The following is a 20,368-nucleotide window of genomic DNA, read 5'->3' as shown; positions in this document are numbered from 1 at the left end:
AAACGTACATAATAACTTAATTCTAACATTGATCACTCATAAAAAAGGGAGAAATTCACATGATAAAAAAACTATAATTTTGTTCAACCAGTCGCTGTACCATTTATAATAGGTCAAGTCCAAAGAACATATGACAGACGGAAACTTCGAAAAATAAGGCTATTACAAACAAAGTATGAAGCATCAAGGTATTCTATCTTAATACCGAATATAAAGCTCTATAGAAATAGTTTTCGCCATCGCTGGACAGTAATACCTTTGTCTCACCTTTGTTTATAGATTATTCCCACACCGACAAAGTGCATTCGGCTCTTACTAATGTTTTTACTTATAAAACATAAAACCTGTATAAAAAAAAGTCAGAAAACACGAATGCCCCCGCTAAAAATTGTCAATTTTCCAAGTTATAAAGGGGCATAATTGTCCAAAAAATTAATGCCCAAATTCTAACTCGGCCTAATTTTGTGTGATTATTAACATTGTGTGTGAATTTCAATAATTTTGGATAAGGCAAATTAACGACAGAGTGCGGAAACCAGACTAAATTCATTAATATAACTTGTGACCCGTTATCACTGAATTGTTGGGACAAAAACCACTGAATTCAACACGCAATTAGTGATAATAATCCTCGTGTTAAAATGTAATACAAACGACTCATCATACAAAATACAAAGTTATGGCATTAAACAAGTGACTATAGATGAAAACAACAGCGCCATACCATCATACATGCCAAAATAGTATTGCATTCATATGAAAATGATTTCAAAAGTTGCTTAATTGAACAACATACATCATTAAGAAATTCTTAATTAACATTCTTTTTATGATATTGGAACCCTTAGGCTTAGTTCAGTTTGAAAACAACAGAAAAGCATAATATATTGTAATTCTCACGTTGAAAAACTATGTTCATATATACTTCGAAAAGTATTCACATGCAGAGCTACATTTGTACATTCATATGTAGAATAAGTATGTGCATATATAGAAAAAAAGTATATGCATATGAGGTTAACTATGTTCAAATAGATATATAGAAAATTATGTGCATATAAGGTAAACGATGTGCATATGTAGGAAAAGTATGTGCATATAAGGTAAACGATGTGCATATGTAGGAAAAGTATGTGCATATAAGGTAAACGATGTGCATATGTAGGAAAAGTATGTGCATATATATATAAAAAGTAAGTGCATATAAAGTAAACTATGTTCATATATATGCAAAGTATATGTATACATAGAAAACAACATGTGCAGACATTGAAAAGTATGTGCATTGATCTATATAAACATATGTTTGTATTCGGCAGCTACGGCGTTCCATAAAGTAGTCTCTTTAGCAAAACAGCGCATGTCTATAAGAATACGTGCAACTTTTTTTTTTGCAAGGCACTCCAGGGCTTCCGTAGGTTACAAATATAGACACAACAAAAAACAATTTTTTTGAGTACGTTTCACGAAATAATTCATTTTTCTTGCGTTTTCGTGGGCATAAGAAGAATCTATCTTTATTAAAAGGTGAAACAATATATTAAAATTTATTATTACGTTTCATAATCTAACACAGTGTTATTTAAAAGCTAAAAATACAATAGATCTGTAAAACAAATGATATATATGCTTTATAATTTATGAGGCTTATTAACAAGTAGTCGTTTATGGTTTGGGTTCCAATTTCATTAAATGACGAATATTCTTCTTAAACTAATTTTATTTTTATTGACTTTACCTACACTATTTGCAGCTGCCTGTATTTGGACAAAAGCACATCGACTTGACTAACTGAGCAGCTGATGCATGTAAGTCTCTTTATCTTACCTCCTATACATTTCTAGTAATATGATTGGCTAAAAGCGAACTCGTGGAGACCGTGTATATTCAATATTAGGTTAGTGGGGAGGCGGGGCTTATTTCAATACACGGTAAGTTATGGAGTTACGACTTGGGCACTGTTTGATTATTTAAAAGTATAACAGTTTTGTTTTAAATTGTTGATATGAAGGTTGTTAATAATAAATATGTATAGGTTACATTTGTTGTTTAGTGCAGACCAATTGAAGAAGGTTCTTAAAATTGAATACTTTAATACAGAAAATTCAAGAAATAAAGATAGTCGGTAAGATAAATTCGTTACATGGTGTGCTAGTGACTTAATATGATATATATAATTTACTGACCCTGTATATATCGTATTAGGTCACTTACACACTATATAACTAATAATATTTCATTTGCGTTCTTCGTTTCTTATCTCTCCGTTTTTATTTGTAACAAAGATTAGGTTTTTTTCTCAATCGATTTAAGAATTTTGAACAGCGGTATACTGCTGTTGCCTTTATTTAAATTTGTATTATTTAAGTAGTAATCAAATAAATATTTCTAGAACAGGGACACATATTTAGTTTGATTTAGATACTCTGGTTCATAACTTATAATATGGATGAGGAGGTTGAACGCGGTAATTATTAAACGATTTATCAAAATTAAAAGAAAATGCGTTGTCCTTGCTATATAAAGGATTAAAACAAACAAAATTGATTATTGAAATATCATGCAGAATATACATTTTTTATTCAAAAAGATACATATTACTTATAGTAAAGTATTAGTTCCAGGAAATAACATTTTAACAGATACCTTTGGAATTAAACTCACCATAGATACCAGGATTGAAAATTTGTTCCATTGCGCGTTTTGTCTAAAAAGAAATCTCGTCACTCGTCAGTGACACTATAACCTCAAAAAGTTAAAGTGGCAAAATAAACGAAGGTGACGAACATTGTGGACCAAAAACTCCCAAATTCTGCCGAATAAAGCTAAGGTATAATCTATTTCTGAGTAAGAAAAGCATTAGAATATCAAAAATTCTATGTTTTGTAAACAGTTGATTGTGAATTGACATGTTAAGACGGTATTGTTTGTCGGTAAGTTTCCAGTTCTTGAGATCAAAGACCTCACAAACAACGTGTACATAGATAGGTAGTATATTATGTGTATAAGTGATATTTTTTTTCACATCATTTTTCTCATTATTGATAAATTTTACTTTGCAATGAGGTTGTTTCATACGTATATGTACTTGCCTTATAAAAGTTTATTTTTGAAAACAAGTTTTTTGACAATCATACATTCATATCTCTCTCATGAATTGTCCATATGATAAGTGAATGTCATACTAAAATTATACATGTTATAAGAAAAATGAAAATAAACTCACCAAAGATACAAGGATGAAAATTTTCCATTACGCCAGACAAGCGTTTCGTCTAAAAAGACTCATCAGTGACGCTTGAATCAAAAAATGTTTAAATGGCCAAAAAAGAGTACAAAGTTAAAGAGCATTGAGGATCAAAAATTCCTAAAAGTTTTGCCAAATAAAGCTAAGGTTAACTATTCCTGAGGTAGAAAAGCCTTAGTTTTTTTCAAAAATTCAATGTTTTTATAACAGTTAATTTATAAATATCATGAACATATCAATAATAACTCAAAGGCGTTTTACATTTTGAAAGGTTTGGTCATCAGAGTTCATAAACTTTGTACTTTATTTTAGCAATTTTAACTGTGACTATGAAGACGAAACATGCGTCTGGCGCAAATACAAAATACAACTATTTGTTTATTTTTATGATTCTTTATTTTCTATTACTTTATCTCATAAAATAATTATACGCATTTTTTTTCTACCAAAGAAGAATCAATTCATGTTTAATGATGTTGACCTGTTAGTGTCAGCGATTATATTATATGCAAACATTCCCCTCCCCTCGCCTAAAGTATGAAAAAAGAAAAATAAACAAAATAAATAATTAATTTATATTCATATGTGAACAAATTAATATTAAAACATAAATTATTATTGATGCAACATGTATTCATAAAAATATATAGTCACATATGTCATGTATGTTGTTATATTTCTATATGTATAAAAGATATATAACTTCTAGATAAGTTTATGTTTCTATCAGACTGTAAGTCATATAAAACCAATATTTTACTCCTTTTGTCATACCGTATACTGAGTAGGTACATGCCTTTTCTTATTAGAAAATAGGAGATTTATATATATATATATTGTGGATTAAACATTGGTTTTAAACCTAGCTGATCCTCTCACTTATATGATGTATTGTTATTTCCAGTATACGGATTGGTTATCAAGACCAGGATTACGTTAGTGTCGGTGATAAGCCTGAATACAGCTGCTCTGTGAAGAAAGATGCCAGTTTTCTGATAACACATCCATTGAAATGGGAATGGTACGGTCATGATGGTTCCCAATTGATAATATCAACATTCGGAAACGTTAAGGTGAACCTTGAATCAGAGTATTATGTCGACCTTGACATCACTGATACTGCAACAACCTTGACATTGAAATTTCCTCAAGGTATGTGTTATACTATCCGACAGTCAGAGCCTAATTTTCGAGAGATAGTTGACAATTAAAGAGGGACAAAAGATTCCAGAGGGTCAGTCAAACTCATAAATCGAAAATAAACTGATAAATAAGGCTTCAGTTTTCTCGTTTGAATTGTTTTACATTGTCATTTCGGGTCTTTTATAGCTGACTATGTGGTATAGGCTTTGCTCATTGTTGAAGGCCGTACGGTTACCTATTATTGTTAATTTCTGTGTCATTTTAGTCTCTTGTGGAGAGTTGTCACATTGGCAATAAAACCACATCTTCTTTTTTATATTGACAACGCCTTGGCTAAAATGAAAAAGACAAACAGACAAACAAAAGTACACATATATGCATGACACAACATAGAAAACTAAAAAAATAAGCAACACGAACCCCACCAATATGTGATGGTCGTTACTACAATATTGGTTAAATCTCTGCGAAAGTAACAAAAGTCACTTAACAACGCGATTGTATTTAAACAACTTTTCTGGTGGCAACTGTGTAGCAGAATCTGCTTACCTCCCCCCAAACACTTGGGAATAATCCTTGTTGTACGAGTCGTTTTTTTCCGTCTTCATGACTTTTTTGTCTAACCAATATAAACTGTTGTTTGTCTAACCAATATATACTGTTGTTTGTCTAACCAATATATACTGTTGTTTGTCTAACCAATATATACTGTTGTTTATCTAACCAATATATACTGTTGTTTATCTAACCAATATATACTGTTGTTTGTCTAACCAATATATACTGTTGTTTATCTAACCAATATATACTGTTGTTTGTCTAACCAATATATACTGTTGTTTATCTAACCAATATATACTGTTGTTTGTCTAACCAATATATACTGTTGTTTGTCTAACCAATATATACTGTTGTTTGTCTAACCAATATATACTGTTGTTTGTCTAACCAATATATACTGTTGTTTGTCTAACCAATATATACTGTTGTTTGTCTTACCAATATATACTGTTGTTTGTCTAACCAATATATACTGTTGTTTATCTAACCAATATATACTGTTGTTTGTCTAACCAATATATACTGTTGTTTGTCTAACCAATATATACTGTTGTTTGTCTAACCAATATTTACTGTTGTTTGTCTTACCAATATATACTGTTGTTTATCTAACCAATATATACTGTTGTTTGTCTAACCAATATATACTGTTGTTTATCTAACCAATATATACTGTTGTTTGTCTAACCAATATATACTGTTGTTTGTCTAACCAATATATACTGTTGTTTGTCTAACCAATATATACTGTTGTTGGTCTAACCAATATATACTGGTGTTTGTCTAACCAATATAGACTGTTGTTGGTCTAACCAATATAGACTGTTGTTTGTCTAACCAATATAGACTGTTGTTTGTCTAACCAATATATACTGTTGTTAGTCTAACCTATCTATACTGGTGTTTGTCTAACCAATATAGACTGTTGTTGGTCTAACCAATATAGACTGTTGTTTGTCTAACCAATATATACTGTTGTTTGTCTAACCAATATATACTGTTGTTTGTCTAACCAATATAGACTGTTGTTGGTCTAACCAATATAGACTGTTGTTGGTCTAACCAATATATACTGTTGTTGGTCTAACCAATATATACTGTTGTTGGTCTAACCAATATAGACTGTTGTTGGTCTAACCAATATAGACTGTTGTTGGTCTAACCAATATGTACTGTTGTTGGTCTAACCAATATATACTGTTGTTGGTCTAACCAATATATACTGTTGTTGGTCTAACCAATATATACTGTTGTTGGTCTAACCAATATAGACTGTTGTTGGTCTAACCAATATAGACTGTTGTTGGTCTAACCAATATATACTGTTGTTTGTCTAACCAACCAATATATACTGTTGTTGGTCTAACCAATATAGACTGTTGTTGGTCTAACCAATATAGACTGTTGTTGGTCTAACCAATATAGACTGTTGTTGGTCTAACCAATATAGACTGTTGTTGGTCTAACCAATATAGACTGTTGTTGGTCTAACCAATATAGACTGTTGTTGGTCTAACCAATATAGACTGTTGTTGGTCTAACCAATATAGACTGTTGTTGGTCTAACCAATATAGACTGTTGTTGGTCTAACCAATATATACTGTTGTTGGTCTAACCAATATATACTGTTGTTGGTCTAACCAATATATACTGTTGTTGGTCTAACCAATATATACTGTTGTTGGTCTAACCAATATAGACTGTTGTTGGTCTAACCAATATGTACTGTTGTTGGTCTAACCAATATAGACTGTTGTTGGTCTAACCAATATAGACTGTTGTTGGTCTAACCAATATAGACTGTTGTTGGTCTAACCAATATAGACTGTTGTTGGTCTAACCAATATAGACTGTTGTTGGTCTAACCAATATATACTGTTGTTTGTCTAACCAACCAATATAGACTGTTGTTGGTCTAACCAATATAGACTGTTGTTGGTCTAACCAATATAGACTGTTGTTGGTCTAACCAATATAGACTGTTGTTGGTCTAACCAATATAGACTGTTGTTGGTCTAACCAATATAGACTGTTGTTGGTCTAACCAATATAGACTGTTGTTGGTCTAACCAATATAGACTGTTGTTGGTCTAACCAATATAGACTGTTGTTGGTCTAACCAATATAGACTGTTGTTGGTCTAACCAATATAGACTGTTGTTGGTCTAACCAATATAGACTGTTGTTGGTCTAACCAATATAGACTGTTGTTGGTCTAACCAATATAGACTGTTGTTGGTCTAACCAATATAGACTGTTGTTGGTCTAACCAATATATACTGTTGTTGGTCTAACCAATATATACTGTTGTTGGTCTAACCAATATATACTGTTGTTGGTCTAACCAATATATACTGTTGTTGGTCTAACCAATATATACTGTTGTTGGTCTAACCAATATATACTGGTGTTGGTCTAACCAATATATACTGTTGTTGGTCTAACCAATATATACTGTTGTTGGTCTAGACTGTTGTTGGTCTAACCAATATATACTGTTGTTGGTCTAACCAATATATACTGTTGTTGGTCTAACCAATATATACTGTTGTTGGTCTAACCAATATGTACTGTTGTTGGTCTAACCAATATGTACTGTTGTTGGTCTAACCAATATGGACTGTTGTTGGTCTAACCAATATAGACTGTTGTTGGTCTAACCAATATAGACTGTTGTTGGTCTAACCAATATAGACTGTTGTTGGTCTAACCAATATAGACTGTTGTTGGTCTAACCAATATATACTGTTGTTGGTCTAACCAATATATACTGTTGTTGGTCTAACCAATATAGACTGTTGTTGGTCTAACCAATATGTACTGTTGTTGGTCTAACCAATATATACTGTTGTTGGTCTAACCAATATATACTGTTGTTGGTCTAACCAATATATACTGTTGTTGGTCTAACCAATATATACTGTTGTTGGTCTAACCAATATATACTGTTGTTGGTCTAACCAATATATACTGTTGTTGGTCTAACCAATATATACTGTTGTTGGTCTAACCAATATATACTGGTGTTGGTCTAACCAATATATACTGGTGTTGGTCTAACCAATATAGACTGTTGTTGGTCTAACCAATATATACTGTTGTTTGTCTAACCAATATATACTGTTGTTGGTCTAACCAATATAGACTGTTGTTGGTCTAACCAATATATACTGTTGTTGGTCTAACCAATATATACTGTTGTTGGTCTAACCAATATATACTGTTGTTGGTCTAACCAATATATACTGTTGTTGGTCTAACCAATATATACTGTTGTTGGTCTAACCAATACATACTGTTGTTGGTCTAACCAATATAGACTGTTGTTGGTCTAACCAATATATACTGTTGTTGGTCTAACCAATATGTACTGTTGTTGGTCTAACCAATATATACTGTTGTTGGTCTAACCAATATGTACTGTTGTTGGTCTAACCAATATGTACTGTTGTTGGTCTAACCAATATATACTGTTGTTGGTCTAACCAATATATACTGTTGTTGGTCTAACCAATATATACTGTTGTTGGTCTAACCAATACAGACTGTTGTTGGTCTAACCAATATAGACTGTTGTTGGTCTAACCAATATATACTGTTGTTGGTCTAACCAATATATACTGTTGTTTATCTAACCAATATATACTGTTGTTTATCTAACCAATATATACTGTTGTTTATCTAACCAATATATACTGTTGTTTATCTAACCAATATATACTGTTGCTTGTCTAACCAATATATACTGTTGTTGGTCTAACCAATATATACTGTTGCTTGTCTAACCAATATATACTGTTGTTGGTCTAACCAATATATACTGTTGTTGGTCTAACCAATATATACTGTTGTTGGTCTAACCAATATATACTGTTGTTGGTCTAACCAATATAGACTGTTGTTGGTCTAACCAATATATACTGTTGTTGGTCTAACCAATATAGACTGTTGTTGGTCTAACCAATATATACTGTTGTTGGTCTAACCAATATATACTGTTGTTGGTCTAACCAATATATACTGTTGTTGGTCTAACCAATATAGACTGTTGTTGGTCTAACCAATATAGACTGTTGTTGGTCTAACCAATATATACTGTTGTTGGTCTAACCAATATAGACTGTTGTTGGTCTAACCAATATATACTGTTGTTGGTCTAACCAATATATACTGTTGTTGGTCTAACCAATATATACTGTTGTTGGTCTAACCAATATAGACTGTTGTTGGTCTAACCAATATAGACTGTTGTTGGTCTAACCAATATATACTGTTGTTGGTCTAACCAATATAGACTGTTGTTGGTCTAACCAATATATACTGTTGTTGGTCTAACCAATATATACTGTTGTTGGTCTAACCAATATATACTGTTGTTGGTCTAACCAATATATACTGTTGTTTGTCTTATTGTTGTTTTATTTTTTTTCCTTGTTTTCATAGTTTTGTAAGTTTGTCTTAAGGACTTATGGGTTTGAATATCTGTTTGGTATTTGCAGTGACAGTCTCTCTTTCAAGCCATCAAATTAATTTCTTCTATTTTATTTAATTACAGGAGAAAAAAAAGAATATGATGGGAACTTTAAATGTGTAGGTAAGTCAAATAATTACCACAGTATAGGAAACTCAACGTCAAGGTAAATGAAGTGCTGCAATTAAATTTCTATAAAAAGTGATATATCAAAAATAGGGTAAATTCAATTATGACACCAACAGTATGAATATACACATACGAAAATCATACTCAGCATTAAGAATACATCAAAAACAAACAAAAAACGGCCAACAAAAAGATATATAACACAAATACCGCGAGCTCCAAGTGACTTGTATAACGGAGATGTTCATCAAAACTGATATATCCTATTTTCAGCTTGCTAATGTTTACATAAGGTCTTACACAAACATTATTTGGACAATTACATACTAGTATTTTTTTCTGTAAAGTAGATGTTGATGTATCCGTTTAAATATTCCGATCTCAGATTTGACTGCATTTGTCGAACTATTTAGTATATTTAGTAACTATACATATGTACCTTGTTTTCGATTTGCCTTTCTGGAGGAACGACACTGATGCGTTTCAAGTAGACGAATCGACAGTTCAAAAGCAGAAAGTATACGCCTAGTATCTATGTTTGGATGCATGTCTACATGTTGCCTCAGTTATTGGCACATTAACCTACTATATCTGTTTTGGTTGCTCACCCGATTTCATCAAACTGTAACTTTAAATAACTATCATACAACTGTGATGTTTACCTAGCTCGAAAACTAGGTCCCACCAATCTCATTCTGTAGAGAATGCCTTATTAAATTAGAAATAAGATAGTGTGCTAGTGACGTAATACGGTATATATGGGGTCAGTAAATTCCATATGGGGTGAGAGCGAATTTATTTTACCGACTATTTAAACGTGTTAAATTAAGACTAGTGATTTTCAAAATCAGCAAGTCTTCCGCTGAAAATTGTTTGCATTAAAAAAATAATTCCATTGATCCTACAAAAACAGATGCCAACAATAACGACTTGTAACTAAAGGTTTAAATATGTTTTAAGAATTTATAACAATCTTAAACATCATTTTATTTGTCTGTTGGAACTTTTAAGATTTTGTCTCAATACCGTTTTGTTTTAATAAAAGGACATAACTCCATTACTAACCGTGTATAAAATAAGCCCCGCCCCCTTCTTACCTAATATGGAATATAAAGGGACGTAACTCCACTAATAACCGTGTATGAGATAAGCTCAGCCTCCCTACTAACATAATATCAAATATACACGGTTTGCACGCGGACGCTTTTAACCAATCATATTCCTGGAGATGTATAGGAGGTAAGATAATAGACTAGACATTATAATAATTTAAATCTATGTACAGATTCAATTAATCAAACATTCATATATACCAATACGGATCAATTAAGCCTCTGCATGCATATGGTTCATTGGATTGGGTCAGGACACGTCTGATATTTAAAACAATAATAGATCCTTTGATATTTATAGCACTCGATAGAAGCAGAGCTAGCATATTAAAATATAGAAACAAATCACGGGAAAATATTTCCCCATGCTTCATAACTAAATACAATCGCATGGTTAAACAACTAGGCAAATAGTTTTCAAAGGTACCAGGATTATAATTAAGTACGCCAGACGCGCATTTCGTCTACATAAGACTCATCAGTGACGCTCATATCAAAATATTTATAAAGCCAAACAGACTTTATCCTATATGTTCCACATAATAAAATGCCTGTACCTGTATGACAGTTGTCTTAGAGGTACAGAATCTTTTTAGGGACGTCGGGATCGGGTGTTTTTAAGCTCGGGATTTCGGGATTGATCCTTTCGGGATCCGGGAAATTCTTGTTTCGAATTTCGGGATGTCAGGATTTAAATTTGTTTTTCGGGATTTCATGTGTTATGCCAGGGATTTCGTTTAAACTCGCTGTACCTGTCCTAAGTCAGGAATCTAATGTTCAGTAATTGTTACAGCAGTTTGTTGATGTGGTTCATAATAACATTAACGGTACCAATTTTCTTGCACCAGATGCGCATTTCGACAATACATGTCTCTTCAGTGATGCTCGTGGCCAAAAATGTTTCTCGCTTTTTTTATACAGATTAGACAGTTGGTTTTCCTGTTTGATTGGTTTTACACTTGTAATTTTGGGACCCTTTATAGCTTGCTGTATAATGTGAGTCAAGGCTCCGTGGTGCAGACCGTCCTTTGACCTGTAATGATCTAGGTTAATGAATTGTGATTTGTCTCATTGGCACTCATACCACATCTTCTTATATCTGTATCAAATATAATATTGTTGCAATGAAAATGCACTAAGTTAAACTGGACAAGAGAAATGGGGAATGTGTTGAAGTGATAATAACCCAAATAAAGAGAAGAAAACAACACAAGGCCACCAATCCTGCACCATCGCAATCTTGAGCTTGCACCTGAACAGAAGTGTGTCCTAGTTCAGTGAAATAATGTCACACTCAACTCCAAAACAAATAAATGAACTTAAATTCCAAACACAAACAAGACTTACAAAGGTCCGCGGTTTCCTGACTTTGGACATGCACAAGCATTCGACGTATTTCAACAACTTTTGTCATATCTCAAACCTATAATTTACTGCTAGTTTATGATTTTGTAATTATTTTATTTTTTTAGATGAAACATTCTATAATACAGCATTAGACACAAAGTATAAAAAGTTAAGTAACATTTGTAAGATCGATTAAATCATAATAGTTTAATAAGATATACATATTACAATTGATTTTGTTAATTAAACAGTCATGTTAAATGCTGATTCTAACAATTGTCACTTCAGGTCCATTTTTTTTGTGCGGGGGTATGAAACATACAGAGTATTTTTCTATATTAATCCAATATTTGAAATATTCTATCCCACCATATTTTGTGGGCAATATGCTCTTACATATACATTTGTATTATAAATTAATTAAATCTATTTCCCATTTATTACGGGACGATACTGACAATACTTTTATATCATCCAGAAATAATTTATAGAAAAATTCACATGATTTTGGTTCTTTTTTTAACATTATCTACTTATTCATTTTCAATATCATCAAGTTAAAAATTACCTTGAATCATACTTTTCCATTTATTGGGAATAGCACTTAAATACCATAAAACTCTACAAAATTAGTATTGATATTATAATATTTTTTAAATTTTACATATGAGAATAATGTATTATTATCTGACACCAGATCATTAATAAAAAATAAACAATTTTCAATTTATTTAACCTTGAAAATCATATTGCCATCTATTTTGATGTTTGGGTTTACATGTATCCATACGGACTGGGCAAGAATATCGGTATTGTTTTCAACTTTCAACTTATTTTTCAACACTGAAAAATTTACTAGGATATCATGCTTAAAGGGATTTATTTTTTCTGCTAAATAAAGCAATCCTTCCTTGCTTCAATGTAAAAGTATGTCCCCCGCTCAATTTTGTAATATAGATCAGCAGCAAAACCTTCCAAAGAGAGTGATGTAGGTGGTCTAATACTTTATACAGCCAAGACATGTTTAAACGATAACCAAAAAAAGTAAATGATAGGCATCCAAAGACCACCATCACATTGCTCGGACAATTGCACGATAACAAAAGTGATATTGAAACTCTCAAGTCAAAATTAAATGCACAACGCCACGGCAATAACAGAAAAGGAAGAAAAGCTTATAAAGACAATGTTCGCTTTATGTGTCATCTTCCGTATTGATCACGTACGTATAAATTCCTGTACCCAGTCAGAAATATGACAGTTGCTGTCCATTCGTTTAACGTGCTTGAGCTTTTGATTTTGCCATTTGTTTAGGTACTTTTCGTTTGAAGAATTTCCTTCGGAGATCAGTATTTTAGTGATTTGACATTTTTAGGGGGAAATTATAATTCAGTTTGAAAAACAACTGATCAATCAACCAAGTGTTCTCTTTTTGATATGGTGTTTTCAGTTTTTTCCCATCCATTTTCTTGTGAAGAAGTCGCTTTACCTTCTTGGAAAAAAAAACAGTAACAATAGTCAATAAAACAAGTACTACCTCTGATTGAGTTTTTTTTTTACTAGAAACAAACGAATACAGAATTTGGTAATACCCGCCTCACATAACTTGGCTAGTTGTGTAACAACACAAACTAAGAATGAATTCAATGCACAACAAATGTACAGTACCAATATAAGAGTACTATCAGCTTTTACAAGCTAGATCAACGCATATAAAACTACAAAAGTCAAACATCTAAGCAAAAAAAAACAACCACCCGCATCTTATATTTAGTAAATCATATTTTATACAAGCTTACATAGTTGGTATCTTTTTCAACTATAAACACAAATTGTTTAGCCAGACAGCATTTCATATGAGGAGATAAGGTGCGATTGCAGGTTAGACAACTATCCACCAAAGTTGAAATGAAGTTGATGTAAGCAATTGTAGACAACAGTAAAGCCTCTAAAAGTTACAATAACCCATACAGTAGAGTCGCGGCTATTAAATGCTACAACGTGTGCTGTTATCAAAATATATATTATGTCAGTTTTACATAGCAACAAAGGAAAACATTTATAACATACCAAATCATTCATGACAAGGGCTGCTTGATTTCTTCGGTGAAACATCCAGTAACTATTTTACAACATTTTGGACTGACTAAATGCTCATTTAACTTTTTTGTAAAACTAGTGGACAATTACTATATTTTTTTGTTACAAAACAATGTTAACGTTGAACAAGAGAGACAAACACTTTTTTTACAAAATTAGTTCCCTAAAAAATAAAATCTTACGTTCACTGTACCAGGATAGATGTTCAGTATTTTATTTTTATAATCTTGTTTCGTTATAGAATATAAATCTTGCTAATTTGTTTCTGGGATAGGAACCTCAGCTCGAGAATTTGGTTCTAACAATCATTCGGCAGCTTGTGAATTTGGTGTTGTCGAAATAGGATTGTGAAGTCTAGTAAGCACTACCTGCAAAGTAGTTTTGATATCTTTAATATCTGATGTCATATCGGTCAGGTAATATTGTATTCGTCCAACATCATCTTTTACCTTCTCAATTTGCTCATTTAAGCAAGTTTTGCCAGCTTGTTTTCTGTTATCTAACATTCTATAAAAACGAGATTTAACAATATTAAGTTTTAAAAAACTTGACAAAAAAAAATTTGAATGTTGATTTAATTTGAAATTTTGGAATATATACGTACATTTAGCGTTCCTTTTTTTTTCGAAACTATGGTTTCATACGTTTTTTTGACAAATCGAAATAAAACGTATCACTTAAATCATAACTTAGCTGTTGCACGTCAATTCCCGAGGGTATCGAGTTGCAAATTCTTGAGTAGTGTCATGACAATACGGACATGATTAGAATAAAAATTTCTGGAAATAATTCTAGATCATTTTAGGCTTTGGAATATCTATCTCTTGTCCAAAGCTCTGATTCCTTGACGGGCTTTACATTTAGGACCGTTTATGTTATATCATGTATAGAACCACTTATTCGGCTCGAACAGAAAGAAGATCCAATAACGTAGTAATTTTATTTTTACATAAATTGTACTTACGAATTATGTAACTTTGTTAAAAAGTACAATACTTGGGTATAGATGGTTTCAAAAAGTAAAATCACAAAAATACTGAACTCCGAGGATAAGTTTCTCTTAAACAATAAAACAGATATAAGTTTCTCTTGAATAGTAAGCAAATGTATAAAATTGATACGAGGGCATAATTGCCCTGTTGGTCAGATCAGAAGTATCCATCTTCAGCGAACCAGTGCGCTCATATATGTAAATAAAGGTATGCTAACATTTTCCGCACAAGTAATTCAAGGCATATATTTTGCGATGTTTGGAGATACATACAATGTTTTGTTCATTCATGTTATTACAAATATTATGATATATGTTTGACTTTTACCAAAAAGCTCATTAGGGAATCGATGAATATAAAGAAGATATAAGAAGATGGAAGTGTCATACAACCTATTAAGTCTGAACTATGTTTTATATATGTTTCCCATTTAATGCAATTTAAAAAAAAGTATGCGTTCATCGTTGGATTTACTGGAATTGCTCTGATATTGATTATCAAGGATGCTTACAATCACGGCAGTTTCAACCAGAGGACAATTCAACAAATTAAAATAGAATTGTTTTACCCCAAAAATAATGTTTGTGGCTCATTCAAATACATTACTGATCTTTATTGTTATATCAGCAATGTTTAATTGACGAAGAACACTGTTTGACCAGTTGTAGAGATTGAATTGGATCCCTTCAATACTTTGACGTTTTTTTCTATGATAATATTTACGCATTATTGCACATTATAAATTAGATACCTTTTCACTGCATAAGCCTCCATCAAATCGAGAAATTTCCTGTTGTTACCTTCAACGGTTGTACCTTACAAATAAAGTTAAAATTTCATAATAGTTTCAGTTTTATTGAAGAATGTGACATAGAAATACGAGGCCCCAAAAGAAAGTCAACATTGAAGACCCATTAACGAAAATTGTGTTGTTAATCTTTCGTTGAATGTACTCAATTCTTATTAATTATTTGTATTTGTTTTAGATTATTACACTGCAATAAAAATGGCTGTGAACCTTTTTCACAATTTATTGATATTCACCTTAATCTTTATAGATACAAAGTATAAATGCAAAGTCAATATGGAAATTTCACAAGTGACCAGAAATATACATGTGCACATTGAAATTGGAACACGGTAACATTTAGCTTTCTATACAAATCAGAAATGATTTGAAGAAATATTATTATCTATATTGATATGTAGATATCAAACTAAAGAACACAAAACCACTAAGATGATCAAATTAAACCAATGACAGTTATATAGTGTTTTATTTCTAGTGTGTTTGTTTTGATTTGTGATCGTTTGTTAAATACGAAATTCGACAACTTTATTGTGACGTACACAATTATCTGATTTTGTTTTTAATTATGAACTTGAACTTTAATATTTGTCTTCATTTTGTTCAATCAGCTATCAGTTTTAAGTCAATTTTTTTTTTATTTACTTGTCAAATATTTTATATGTCCATAATAAACTGTCCAAAATGCATATAGGAAGATCGAGGAAAAAATTTGAGTTTTACGATCGCTGCTTAAAGCGTTGATGGTAGGAATTGTGAGACCTGTCTAGTACCTTTGTCGTGTCTGGAATAATTTAGTCATCAGAAATCAATGATCTGAAAAAAACAAATCTGTAGCCATGTGAAAACTATAGACACCAATTGTTAACCTATGCTGTAACCTCACATTTGCGTTAAGAAGATGTCTATGAAAATGACCAAACAAAAAAACTTAAAAACATAAAATACACCAGATGCGTCGGTCAGGTAATCGTTCCTGCTATACAAGCATCATTTGCAAATCAATATTTAGTTCTGGGAATCGTTAAGTTCACAAATGTTCTACATCTTCAAGAGTATACAAAACAAAGATAAATCTTAAGGGTTCAAACATAATTCGTCTTTATACTTACTGAATTCATTTATTGTCGTCGTCTGTTTACTAGGAAAGACTTTATACAAGATACAAAAGAAAGCTCTCTTGATGTGATTTAGAAATATTAATGGCGGTACTAACAAGCACCGGTCATAATACTCTTCGACAAGGGAATATCTGTGAAATGTCCAAACAAGTTCATTTATGTCTTGGGACCTTTGAAAAGTATACCTGCAAAGAATGAATTAGTACAACAAATATGAAATTGAGGGTTGTTGTTGTTGTTTTTTGGCAAACCAGTAACTGTTTTCAGCGTCTTAACCTACAGTCCATTATGATAGATTATGCCTATTTGAACAAAAACTAATGAAATAAAAAAAGTGTGGGAATAAATCGTTTGACATTAATCATGTTGATTTCCGAATGTTATGTATTCCCTTCAATGCTTTAAAAATCCGATGTTAAAACATTTAAGACGCAAAAGACCTGGTTTGCTTTAGTAAAAATTATTTGTTTGCTTTCATTGCAATTGAATGATCAGATTATATTCAAGACGCAACGGTTTTATTCTTTTAAATTAAATACTTACGTAAACATCGCTATGACAAAATTGATGAGAATTATATGTGTCAGCACCATGTAAATACCTAGCAACACTATATTTATTTCACCGCCTTCTGGACATCTTGCAAAGGTTCCATTTTTATACAGCGCCGGATCTGTTGTACAATCTGTTTCTTTTCCTTTCAATAAGAACGAATCGATTTAATTCATTTTTGTTTTGAACATTTATTCATTTGCTGACCAAGGAGAGAAACGTGAACGTGATACGACTGTATCCTAATGTCAGCATCATGATGATAATGATGATGATAATGAGGAGGAGGAGGAGGAGGAGGAGGAAAAGGAAGAGGAGCAGCAGCATCAGGAAGAACAGGAGCAGGAGCAGGAGGAGCAGGAGGAGCAGGAGGAGCAGGAGGAGCAGCAGCAGGAGGAATTGGGAGAAGAATGAGGAGCAACAGGAAGAGCAGGAGCAGGAGAAGCAGGTGGGGCAGCAGGAGGAGGAGGAGCAGCAGGAGGAGGAGGAGCAGGAGGAGGGAGAGGAGCAGCAGGAGGAGCAGGAGCAGGAGGGAGAAGGAGGAAGAGCAGGAGAAGCAGGAGGAGCCGGAGACGCAGGAGGAGCAGGAGCAGGACGAGCAGCAGGAGGAGCGACAGCAGGAGCAGCAGGAGGAGCAGCAGGAGGAGCAGCAGGACGAGCAGCAGGAGGAGCAGCCGGAGGAGCAGCAGGAGGAGGATGAGGTGGAGCAGCAGGAGCAGGACGAGCAGGACGAGCAGAAGGAGGAGCAGCAGGAGCAACAGCAGGAGGAGGAGGAGCAGGAGCAGCAGGAGCAGGACGAGCAGGACGAGCAGCAGGAGGAGCAGCAGGAGGAGGAGGAGGATAGGAGGAATAACCATGCTTTTAACGGAGGAGTCCGCTTAGTCAGGGAACGACAGACATCGGCAAATAGCAATTGTGGTATAAAAACGAGAGGCGAAGGATACAAAAAGGATATTCAAACTCAGATCTCGAAAATAAACTGAATACGCATAGCTAACAACGAAAATGATAAAACCGACAATATACACGACATTTACAACATAGAAAATAAAAAAAAATGCGATCCTTGAAGTTGATAATTTAGAAAAAGGTTTCGTGGAGCACTTTAAAGACCCAGCAATATACCATTGTTTATAAGGATATTTATGTAGTTTAGGTATCCATTACAGTGATGGCAGGTCTAGTGCTTCAGCTTTGGTCGAAATTCCAAAGGAACATAGAACAGATCCAACATATATCCAACGTATATCCAACGATTCAAAGTTTGATAGTTTCACAATAAACGATGGTTTTGAGGTAGTTTTATTTTCCGAATATATTAGAGATATCAAATTTATATTGATTTAATTATTTCAATATGACGGCTCCTTATAAAAAAGAAGATGTGGTATGATTGCCAATGAGACAACTATCCACAAGAGACAAAAATGAAACAGAAATTATCAACTATAGGTCACCGTACTGCCTTCAACAATGAGCAAAGCCCATACCGCATAGTCAACTATAAAAGGCCCCGAAATGACAATGTAAAACAATTCAAACGAGAAAACTAAAGGCTTTATTTATATAAAATGAACGAATAACAAATGTGTAACAAAAAAACAAACGACACCCACTGAATTACAGGCTCCTTAGTTGCGACAACTCATCTGTAGATTTGACGACAAATTTTAGCCAATGGTAAAAATTGTAACATAAATATTATAAAACAGTTTGAATGTTAAGCTAAATATCCTCTAAACAAAACATTTCTATTACATTTTTTTATTCTAAAAATATCAATCATTACCTTCAAAGATATCTAAAAACAGTTCGCCGTATAGCTGCCAATATGGTATGTATATAATCTCTTTAAACAGTTTGTATCCTGGTTCTGAGTTTGGGTATATATTTGCGTGAAACATTACTCCAAAGCCAAATAAAAACACGACAAATATCAACACAAAGAATATGATGTCAAACATCTGAAACAGACAAAATGTTTCAGTTAAAACCGTTGTTGTGTTATTCGTGTTAGTAGTTAAAGAATTCGGTTTATTTATCAACGACATGTGTGTTTGGTTTTAATTTTTTTTATTAAAAATGAAATGATTGCTTTAATAAGGAATATTTTTGGAGGGGATCTTTCACTGTAGAACGAATAGAAGTCAGTACTTTAGGAAGTAAGTTTTAATCAATTTTTGATGGATTATGCATAGACTTTTATCAGGCAATCCAATGTTGATAAAACCATATCATGTGCACGTTGTAAAGACAACGAGACATTACACGATATCCTTTTTGCATTTTCACATATACTTACACATGTTACATGTACATTCAATAGCATATGTCATATATATTGAAGGAAATTTTCTAATATTATTCTGAATTCACATATTAATCTATTAACTATATTATAGAGCTAAGAATAAGTACACAGAGCAAAAAGCACATAAGATAATGATAAATACTGAAATACTTACCATTTTCCCAATCATAATCACTTTTGGACCAAGTGTCCTTGAAGCACGAAAATACTGCATGCTGTTCAAAATGAATAATGCCATTGTAATTGCATACACTGTACGTGCGTAGCTAAACATATCATCGTTCATTCTAACTCGAAGAATGACAGAGATTACAAGCATACCGTATATCAATACCTCGAACAGTGTCCAAAAATTGTACCATGCATTATACTTCAATAAGGACTTTGGTATAACAAAAGCCTGTAATGTGATTCACAATAATAATAAAAATACTTTCAAAAAAAGTACATCTTTTGAACTATTGATACAATAT

General features: G+C 32.5%; 1 protein-coding gene across 1 annotated transcript in view; it reads left to right on the top strand.

The window, feature by feature from the left end:
• The window catches only part of LOC134694544 (UPF0746 protein DDB_G0281095-like), a 32,041-nt gene extending 13,474 nt beyond the window's left edge, over nucleotides 1-18,567 (top strand). The window contains exons 2-4 of the mRNA XM_063555557.1: nucleotides 4,152-4,399; nucleotides 9,508-9,546; nucleotides 17,870-18,567. Of these exons, the coding sequence (XP_063411627.1) occupies nucleotides 4,152-4,399; nucleotides 9,508-9,546; nucleotides 17,870-18,567 (985 nt within the window). The remainder of the gene's footprint in view (nucleotides 1-4,151; nucleotides 4,400-9,507; nucleotides 9,547-17,869) is intronic.
• Nucleotides 18,568-20,368: the final 1,801 nt, after the last annotated feature.

This window comes from Mytilus trossulus, chromosome 13, assembly GCF_036588685.1.
Source record: "Mytilus trossulus isolate FHL-02 chromosome 13, PNRI_Mtr1.1.1.hap1, whole genome shotgun sequence".
NCBI classification, from domain to species: domain Eukaryota; kingdom Metazoa; phylum Mollusca; class Bivalvia; order Mytilida; family Mytilidae; genus Mytilus; species Mytilus trossulus.
The sequence above is the reverse complement of the archived record's forward strand: the minus strand, read 5'-3'. Positions and strand labels throughout refer to the sequence as shown.